This window comes from Hylobates moloch, unplaced genomic scaffold (assembly GCF_009828535.3).
Source record: "Hylobates moloch isolate HMO894 unplaced genomic scaffold, HMol_V3 SCAFFOLD_36, whole genome shotgun sequence".
NCBI lineage: Eukaryota > Metazoa > Chordata > Mammalia > Primates > Hylobatidae > Hylobates > Hylobates moloch.
Window position 1 is genome coordinate 73,092 of NW_026652311.1, and position 10,755 is coordinate 83,846.

At 41.9% G+C, this 10,755-nt stretch overlaps 1 protein-coding gene across 3 annotated transcripts in view; it reads left to right on the forward strand.

Moving 5' to 3' along the window:
- Positions 1-10,755, forward strand: part of LOC116463446 (intraflagellar transport protein 80 homolog) — a 148,981-nt gene that overhangs the window by 10,390 nt on the left and 127,836 nt on the right. For 2 of the 3 annotated variants that reach the window (XM_058434625.1, XM_058434626.1), the window contains exons 2-3: positions 5,489-5,570; positions 10,270-10,492. In XM_058434625.1, the coding sequence (XP_058290608.1) occupies positions 5,535-5,570; positions 10,270-10,492 (259 nt within the window). In that variant the 5' untranslated portion in view covers positions 5,489-5,534. Of the gene's footprint in view, positions 1-5,488; positions 5,571-6,651; positions 6,674-10,269; positions 10,493-10,755 lie in introns of those variants that run through there. The other variant, XM_032146558.2, reaches the window with a different exon arrangement.

Below are 10,755 nucleotides of genomic sequence, written 5' to 3' on the forward strand. Positions count from 1 at the left end.
TGCAGTGGTGTGATCTCGGCTCACTGCAACCTCCACCTCCTGAGTTCCAGAGATTCCCTGCCTCAGCCTCCCGAGTAGCTGGGATTACAGGTGTGTGTCACCACCCCTGGCTAATTTTGTATTTTTAGTAGAGACGGGTTTCATCGTGTTAGCTAGGATGGTCTCGATCTTCTGACCTTGTGATCCACCTGCCTCGGCCCCCCAAAGTGCTGGGATTACAGGCGTGAGCCCCCGCGCCGGGCAATTTTATATAACGTTTATAAGAAGTAATGAAATGGGTTCCTTAGATAACTCACTGTGAAATTAGGCAATGTGAACTTAGGTACTATTACTGTTGGGCAGTATATCTGATGCAGGGCAGGCAAGCTCCAAAACTGGGGGTTAGCCCAGGAGTGTTCTTGGCACGGCCCAAGAAAGAATTCAAGGGCAAGCTGGTGGTGTTATACAGCAACTTTTATTGAAGCAGCAGTGTATAGCAGCAGCAGAGGTACTGTTCCTTGCAGAGCAGGGCTACTCCATAGGCAGTGTGCCCAGAGGAGCAGCTCAAAGGCACTTCTGCAGTCATATTTGTGCCCACTCTTGGCTATATGCAAATTAAGAAGTTGGCTATGCAGAAATTTCTAGAAAAACAGGTAACTTCCTGGTGTTACCATGGCAATAGTAAACTGATATGGCACACTGATAGGCATGTCTTACAGGAGGTGCTTTCACCTCTTCTGTGTTTTAGCCAGTCCCCAATCTGGTCCCATGTCTGAGCTCTGCCTCCGGAGTTGAGTCCTGCCTCTTACCTCATTTCTACCCCTCACAGAATATAAAATCCGGATTGGGCCGGTAGGTTGTTGATATTATAATAGCCACTGTTGGTTTCAGTATTATTAATGCCTTATGTGGCCACACCTAGTTTCAAGGGCAGCTAGGAAACATAGTCTTTGTTCTAGGTGGCCAGATGTATAGCAAAACTTCAAATTCCTATACCACAGAAGCAGGGATGAATGGATAGCCAGCTGTTTCTACCATCTCTAACTATCTATCTTAAACCATTAGTTCTTCACCATCTAAATTTTTTGGAACTTGCTGTGTGTCATTAGCCAAATCAGTCCTCCACTTTTATTCTGAATGATCCCTTTACTCTCAAAGTCTAACTTAAATCTGGTTGTTTCCTAAGGAAACTGCTTTTCTTTTCTTTTTCTTTTTTTTTTTTTTTTGAAACGGAGTTTCACTCTTGTTGCCCAGGCTGGCGTGCAATGGTGCAATCTCGGCTCACTGCAACCTCTGCCTTCCAGGTTCAAGCGATTCTCCTGCCTCAGCCTCCTGAGTAGCAGGGATTACAGGCATGCACACCATGCCCAGCTAATTTTGTATTTTTAGTAGAGACAGGGTTTCTGCATGTTTGTCAGACTGGTCTCAAACTCCTGACCTCAGGTGATCCGCCCGCCTCGGCCTCCCAAAGTGCTGGGATTACAGGCATGAGCCACCATGCCCGTCCCTGGAAACTGCTTTTTTTACAGATCTCTCAAGTAGAAGCTGTTTTGCCTCCCAAACTCCCATATGTCAGAGTCTTATCTCTCGTTACTGTATCTGGGCAGTTGATTCTTTTTCTCCTTCCTGTCTAAAATCTCCTGGTCCCTTTGAAACAAGTCCTACCAGATTAAACCATTCTCTGCTGTGCTTTTATGTGGTCATCTGCATATCTCTTTGCTCTTCCCTCATTCAATGAATATTTTAGCATGTGGCTAATTGTCCTTATCTCTACTACTATTCTTGTCATTATCTTGACATCATTAAAATATCCACAAATAAATCCCTGGCCTGTCAGTTCCTTGACCTCAGCCACCCACTTTCACAGTCATAACCTATCTTATCATTACCAATATCTATACTGGCTCTAAAATCTGTTTTAAGTATCCCATTGTCTATCTCTACTTGTTTTTGCTAGTTAACTTCTTCTGGAATCTTAATGCTAACAATTCTAAAGACTTCAGTAAGATTTCCAGGCCATTGAATCTACCACTTTTTCATAGTCTCTTTGGTAATTTCATCTTATTCCATGGCTTTGAATATGATCTTTTTGCTGACAACCTCAAGTTGATATCTAATTGATATCTGCAACTCCAACTTCCCACTTGACTCCAGACTTACTATATTATATCTCATTTCTCTTTGACTTCTCCATTGGGTTGTCTAATAGAAACCTTGTACTTAACATATCCACAACAGAATGTTTGATATCACCCCATTCCAACCTGTTTCTCAATCTTCCTCATTTCAATAAATGGCAACTCCATTCCACCTATTGAAACTTTACAGTCATTTTTTACTACCGTTTTTCTTTTTTGTTTTTTGAGACTGAGTCTGGCTCTGACGCCCAGGCTGGAGTGCAGTAGTGCGATCTCAGCTCACTGCAACCTCCGCCTCCCGGGTTCAAGCGATTCTCCTGCCTCAGCCTCCTGAGTAGCTGGGATTACAGGCATGCGCCACCACACCCGGCTAATTTTTGTATTTTTAGTAGAGACAGGGTTTCACCATGTTGGCCAGGCTGGTCTCGAACTCCTCACCTCATGATCCGCCTGCCTCGGCCTCCCAAAGTGCTGGGATTACAGGCGTGAGCCACCGTGCCCGGCTACAACTGTTTTTCTTAAACTCAATTCACCAGCAAATTTCTGGAATCTTTCCTCAAAATATATTTAGCATGTGACTACTTCATGCTACTTGTACTGTTGCCTTCCTTGTCCTTTATCTAAGTCACTTTCATTTCTCTTCTGGAGTATTGAAATCCTAACTGGTCTTACTGCATCCAGGCTTATTCATTTTCCCTCCTGATAGGCTCTTTTTTGTATACCATCCATTGATTCCATTTAAAATGTAAGTCAGTTGGTATTGCTTATTTGCTCATAACTTCTCCACTGGCTTCTTGGTTCACTCAGAAGAAAAACTAAAGCTTTTATTATGACTTTCCAAGGCCCTGCATGTTGTGTCCCACCCTCTCCTTCCCTAATTTCCTGTCAGTCCCTCACTCATTTTATTTTAGGCATACTGGCCTTCATATTCTGACTTAGCTTTAAAAGAATTACTGGCTGGTGTATTTAGAATAGTTTGTAGGGGTAAATGTAGGAATAGGAAGATCAATTTTGAGGCCACTGCAATAATTGAGGCAGGGGATGTTGGTGGCTTTGGATTATGATGGAGGTGCTGAGAAGTGACCAGATTTGCTGTGTATTTTAGTGGTTGGACTCTCAGATTTTGTTGGGCACATTTTTTCCTCTTAAGCCTCATAAATGTTGACCCACACTGGACCAAAAACAACTTATAAATGATTTTTAGTAGCAAAGACATAGTTGCTGCTACTTGCTCCCTATGTAAAGTTGCAAAGTTACCTATACCCTCAAAATTGTCTTTCTATTATCTAAATCCAACCCCTGCCCCAACACCACTTGTTAGTCAGATACTCATGATCAATCCCTTTAGGCAGATAAAAACACCTCAATGCAGCATTCAGGCAGCTCTGTACTTCCCCAAATTGGCTATGTTTTAACATTACTTTTCTTTTATTCCCTCATTCAGTCCCACATGAAAGTGCACATATCATTCATACAGATGGTCCCAGATAAATGGAATGTGTGAGGAAAATCTTTCTGAGTAAGGGAGAATCTTTCCAGTGTTAGAATGCCATCGTCTTACTTTCTCTGATTCCTTGGCATGATGTTTCTTAATGGTTAGTGATTCCTTTCTTGTAAAAACCATACTGCTTCTACTATTTATAGAGGATTATGATTTATTCTCATCAGGAATTATCCTAATTATTTTTATTTTATTTTTTTTGAGAGGGAGTCTCGCTCTGTCGCCCAGGCTGGAGTGCAGTGGCGCAATCTCGGCTCACTGCAAGCTCCGCCTCCCGGGTTCACGCCATTCTCCTGCCTCAGCCTCTCCAAGTAGCTGGGACTACAGGCGCCCGCCACCACGCCCGGCTAATTTTTTTGTATTTTTAGTAGAGACGGGGTTTCATCGTGGTCTCGATCTCCTGACCTCGTGATCCGCCCGCCTCGGCCTCCCAAAGTGCTGGGATTACAAGCGTGAGCCACCGCGCCCGGCCTATTATCCTAATTATTATGGATTTCAGCAGTTTGAGGTTTTCTGATGTAGAATTATGTCTTGTAAGTTTCTGATTGTAATAGTATATTCAATTTTTATGTGTATTTTTGTCGTCTATTGTATTCTCATTTCCAGAAGCAAATATTTATCTGCCTTTCTTCTAAAATCCTTATAAGCTGAGTAAATTTCAATTATTGTGAAAAAGCAGCATTTTGTAAAATGTTATTAGTCTTTTTTCCCCTGTCTAATTGGTGGGGGCCTGATGGAAGACGGAGTTTGGAGGAAGGTGGAGAACTCCTAAAGACCAAAAAAGTGAACCTAGGAAGTGTGACTGGGAGACATTGTATTCTAGCTCTGGCTGTGTTCCACATAGTTTCATACTTTTGAAGTTCAACAGAAATCACCTTAAGAGAACTGGAAGAGAAAGAAGTGAAAAGAGTGCTTTGAAATACAGCTTTATTTAGCAGCTTGCTCATCTAAAGGTTCTTGGATTCATGAGAATGAGAAATTATCTAAGGGAGGCCTGCTGAATTCTTATCTATAGTCAGTACCTCCTTTGATATAGTTAGCAGTAATTTTCAACTTAGTAAAGAGGACTTTTTCCCTTTAATTACACTTTCATTTGATTTATATTTGCCTAGTTAGGTTAGTGATGTTACTCAGAATTCTGTAAATGTAAATCGGACTCAGACAATTTAGCATTTTCTTGATTTCTCTCTTTTTTTGTACAACAACTATATAGCAATGATTTGGTCTTTTGATGGTATGGCTATTTGGGAAATGTTATTCTTCTTTTCCTAATTTTTTATTTGGCAATTACACTGTGATTTTTACATAACTTTTATAAGCAATTTATTACCTCTTCCTTAAATAAGTCACCTATTTTTCACATTGTCACTGTGGTAACCATAACTGTTGGGCAGTGTATCTGCCCCACTGCAGAATGTCAACTCCAGATTGGGCCACTAGATTTATGATGTTGTATTTTTCCACATGGATTCTAGAATTGTAGCTTAGCCCTCAATCGGACCTTGGATATTTGTATCCAGTAGACAGGACCAAAATTGATTTGCAATTGAAGAGTTCCCAGTTTGTGGAATTTTTTGATTTGGCCTCAGGACATGGAAATTCTTTACTTAACCGGATTTACCTAGTGGTGTTCTGCATAGGACTGTCTCAGGCAGGTTTAGAGGACTCCTGGGGTTCAGCCCAAAGCTCTCCATCATCCCTTGTTAGGATTGGCACACCCACTAGTTTTCTTTCTCCTTCCATGTACTTGATGTCAGAAGGACTGAAGGTGCTCTTTGGGGTGCAATGATATTTGTTTGCTTTTTGTGTTTGTATACATACATTTGTTTTTAATGCTGACTTTATATTTTCTCTCCTTTTATTTTTACAGTAAATACAATCAAGTGGCATCTTAAATTTTTGCTGGAAGTGGAATCATGAGACTGAAGATATCTCTTTTAAAAGAACCAAAGCATATCCTTTTAATGCTTATAAATCTTATTGGATTTTCTTAATTATAGTATTGTTAAAAGTTTCTCTATTTTATATTCTAGTTGAAGAATAGATTTTTTTTTTTCATTCCTTTAGTGGCTGTTTACCTAAATTGTTTTAAAATATTTAAGATCATGTGTCGTAAGTAATTCTCCAAAGTGAACCATTTGCTATAAATCTTATTTTAAAATTCTTACTGACGTTTTTCTTACTCTACTTAAGTACTATACTTAAATACTTAAAAAGCAGTTGTTTACTTTAGTAGGATCTTAAAAAGAAGATTTTTTTTTTTGTTTGAGACAGAGTCTCACTCTGTCACCCAGGCTGGAGTACTGTGCTGTGATCTCAGCTCACTGCAACCTCCACCTCCTGGGTTCAAGTGATTCTCAGCCTCCTGAGCAGCTCGGACTACAGGCACCCGCCAACATGCCCAGGAAATTTTTGTATTTTTAGTAGAGACGGGGTTTCACCATGTTGGCCAGGCTGGTCTCGAACTCTCGACCTCAGGTGATCCACCCACCCCAGCCTCCCGAAGTGCTGGGATTACAGGCATGAGCCACTGCGCCTGGCCAAAATGAAGCATTTTTTAAACCAAACTGTTTCTTTGCTAGTGTAATCTAGCATGTATTCATTCCGCTGTGCTCTATTTCTTTACATTCATGATAAAGTGAAGGACAAGTTGGGGAAATCTGAGCAGTCAGATCCTCATTATTTCACATGGGAAGGTGGCAATTAGTAATATTTTCTCAAACACATGACCCTATATTTTGTCAGCAAGAGTCCCCAGTTATGTGTCAAGGAGATATGACCAGGCCCCACTATCATCATTCTTATACATTTGGACTAATTCTACTCAAAGTATCCTTTGTAGACTTTATTGCAGGTCTGTGAAAGAATAGGTAAAGAAATTGAAAATAAGGGCTGAGAAATTTTTGTAGCAATTTTACATTGTTATAATGTCCAAATTTTCTAATATTTCGTTTTTATTGTATCTTACAAAATATCCATCTGCAGTGGATTTGAAATAAAGAAAAATCTGGTCGGTCCTTCATCAGAACTAGGAAAACACTGATTTAAACATTTGGTCAGACATTTTAAATTGATAGGTGTTTTCATTTATATTATCTTGTCTGCTTATTTAACTATTAAGTGAAGATGTAATAGTTTTTATTCCCCCTTAAATCATTTTTACTGTCTTTTCAAAAAAAAATGTGCTTTCAAGAGTTCACGCCATACACAATTTTATAGATTTTGACCATGTCTACTGTCTGCCTTTACCTTTCAAGCCAAAGAATAACAATGTTTTTAGACTTTGTTGATCTGGCAGTCTTCTCATTTCTCCCATAATTTTAGTTGACCTATGAGTTTGAAGATAATGTCATGGATGTCTGGCATGTACTTACAGCAATTTATATAAGGATAAGCTAATGATTTTTGGTTTGAGATGTGTGCATATTTGTTTGTGTGAGTTTTCTTCCTTTCTAGGTTTTATCTAAGCTTCTCCCATTTTAGGTTTTACCTAACATTGTTTAGGCAACAGCAATGATAATACAACTTTTTTTCAGGAATGGTCTAGTGTCCTTTTGTTTAGATTGTGTTTTGAGTTTTGAGTATTCCAGTATCTCTTTATTACCTTTTTGTGCAGACTCCTAAGATCTTTCTATAATCTCTCTTTATCTTTTTGGTTTCTGCTTAATCTATCATATTTTGAAGTATTAAAAAATCTTGGAACATACTAGAATAATTAGGCACATTGTCTGTGTTTCCTTAGAAAAAGCAATCATATTATTGCTCAGATAAGACAGTAAAAGTATTGGTGAGAAATGAAGGAAATAAAAGGATTATATCATAACAATAAGAACAAACAACTCAACCAGGAATAATCTGGCAATGTAGAAATCCAGATGTAACAAGAGAAAACATCCTTTGTAAATAACAAACTGAAATGCCTTTTAGGTACACAATTCTGCTAGGGTAAGCACCCTGTCCTGGTGGACGAAGTGAGGGCTACTTGAGCATCTCAACTTACATAGAAATTCTTCTGATAAATTAGAGCTGAAAAAATGGGTTAAATAAAGTAAAAATTTTAGGGATCATATCTCATCCAGCACTATGCATCTTATAAGTGAAGTAAATTATAATTGAATTATTTCCTAATTTTAATGTAGGAAAGTTTGGTATTGTCAATTAAAAATAAGTGAAGAAGGCCGGGCGCGGTGGCTCACGCTCGTAATCCCAACACTTTGGGAGGCCGAGGCGGGCAGATCACGAGGTCAGAAGATCGAGACCACGGTGAAACCCTGTCTCTACTAAAAATACAAAAAAATTAACCGGGCGTGGTGGCGGGCACCTGTAGTCCCAGCTACTTGGAGAGGCTGAGGCAGGAGAATGGTGTGAGCCCGGGAGGCGGAGCTTGCAGTGAGCCGAGATTGCGCCACTGCACTCCAACCTGGGTGACAGAGCGAGACTCCCTCTCAAAAAAAAAAAAAAAAAGAAAAAGAAGTGAAGAAATAAAATGAAAAATTTTAAAAAAGTTTGGTAAGATTTTAGTTTCAGCTGTTAAACCATAAGTTCTTTCCTAGGTGAGTTGTTATGATAATATGTGATTGAAAAGGATAGCCTACTGTTAGATTTCAGTCTTCTTTTGACACTTGATTATTTTTTCCTTAGCAAAAGAATACATGCTTATTTTAATAACTTAAATGATACAGACGTATATAAAGAAAAAAGTATAGTTCCCTTTGCTCCCTACCTATCCCCCAACAGTTCAGTGTAGATTCTTTGATGCCTTTTGATCTACTAGGTTTCTTTTGTGTACCTTTTGGCTTGGTGTATAGAATATTGTGTAACACAAGTTTTAAATTTTCATGTGGTCAGATCTTTTCTCCCCCTCCTTTTGGCATCTGGATTTCTTTCTTGCTTTCCATTCTTACAACTTTTTTTTTTTTTAATTTTTTTATTGCACGCAAAACAATAAACATTTTCTAAAAGTACATACAAACAAAAAGATGCATATCAAACATATTAGGAAGGTTGCACATGGGAAGACGGGGAATAGAAATGGGGGGTGGGAATTAAAGAAAATAAATGAGAGAGGGACTTTGTATGGATCAATGATAATAACTCAATCCTCTATTTGACGAAGAAGGAAGAGGAAGAAAAAGAAAGTGGGATAAAGGATCAGAAAGAGAGGAAAATAGAAAAAATTAGAGTATGACTCCAGGGTAGACCTGTTTTGTTGTCACTTGGTTGGTTTGTCAGTTGTATTTTTCATATGTTTCGCCATGTTGGCCAGGCTGGTCTCGAACTCCTAGCCTCATGTGATCAACCCACCCCGGCCTCCCAGAGTACTGGGACTACAGGCGTGAGCCACCACGTCCAGCCCCCACATTGCTTCTGGCCTCTGTGGTAGACCTCCCAGATGGGGCGGCCGGGCAGAGGCGCTCCCCACATCCCAGACGGGGCAGCCAGGCAGAGGTGCTCCTCACTTCCCAGATGGGGCGGCCGGGCAGAGACGCTCCTCACTTCCCGGACGGGGCGGCCGGGCAGAGGGGCTCCTCACTTCCCGGACGGGGCGGCCGGGCAGAGGCGCTCCTCACTTCCCAGACGGGGTAGCGGCCGGGCAGAGGGGCTCCTAACTTCCCGGACGGGGTGGCTGGAAGAGGCGCTCCTCACATCCCAGATGATGGGTGGCTGGGCAGAGGCACTCCTCACTTCCCAGACGGGGCGGCCGGGCAGAGGCGCTCCTCACTTCCCAGACGGGGCGGCCGGGCAGAGGCGCTCCTCACATCCCAGAAGGGGCGGCCGGGCAGAGGCGCTCACTTCCCAGACGGGGCGGCCGTGCAGAGGCGCTCCTCACTTCCCAGACGATGGGCGGCCGGGCAGAGGCGCTCCTCACATCCCAGACGGTGGGCGGCCGGGCAGAGACGTTCCTCACTTCCTAGACGGGGTGGCGGCTGGGCAGAGGCGCTCCTCAGCTCCCAGACGGGGCGGCCGGGCACAGGAGCTCTTCATAACCCAGACGGTGGGCGGCCAGGCAGAGACGCTCTCCACGTCCCAGACGGGGCGGCGGCCGGGCAGAGGCTGCAATCCCAGCACCCTGGGAGGCCAAGGCAGGCGGCTGGGAGGCGGGGGCTGCAGCGAGCCGAGACCACGCCACCGCACTCCAGCCCGGGCAATACCGAGGACCGAGTGAGCGAGACTCCGTCTGCAGTCCCAGCACCTCGGGAGGCCGAGGCGGGCAGACCACTTGAGGTCAGGAGCTGGAGACCAGCCCGGCCGACATGGCGAAACCGCGCCTCCAGCCAAAGGAGAAAAACCAGGGAGGGGTGGTGGCGCGCGCCGGCAATCCCAGGCAGCCCGCAGGCCAGGGCAGGAGAATCATGAGAGCGGGACGCAGGGAGTCTGCAGTGAGCCAAGTGTAGTCCAGCCTGGGCCACAGAGGGAAGAAAAGAAGAAAGCAAGAAGGAGGGAGGGAGGGAAGGAAGGAAGTTACAACTCTTTTAATAGATGCTTATTTTCTTTTATATAGAAAAAAATACCAGTCATAAAATGGAAAATACATTTAGAATCTTGAAACCATTTGACCCTATTTTACTTACACCTTATAATCTGCATCTGTGAATTATTCATTAAGATTTAAGACTTTTGTACGTTTTATGTCTCCTTAACATGGTGACACATCAAGAATTAGTAAGCTGTGTGGGCTGGACTACTGCTGAAGAGCTGTATTCATGTAGTGATGATCACCAGATAGTGAAGTGGAACTTGTTAACCAGTGAAACAACTCAAATAGTAAAGCTTCCTGATGATATTTACCCTATTGATTTTCACTGGTTTCCAAAAAGTTTAGGTGTAAAGAAACAAACCCAGGCAGAAAGCTTTGTCCTCACAAGTTCTGATGGTAAGTTTTTAATAAACATTATATGCTTGCCATTGTATTTAAAAGACTTAATAGTATGATTTATGCTTTGAGTTGTTTTACAAAACTAGTATTTGTGGATCTGCGTATTTTTATCCACACATTGTATTTCTTTTCTGAATAGTCACTTGGTTTGTGTATGGGCTATGAAATTATTGTCATGGAAGAAAGTTAATTTAACTGGCATATACTAGGATTGAATATGGGCCTTTGGCTTTATTTTATATATATATAAAATATATAAA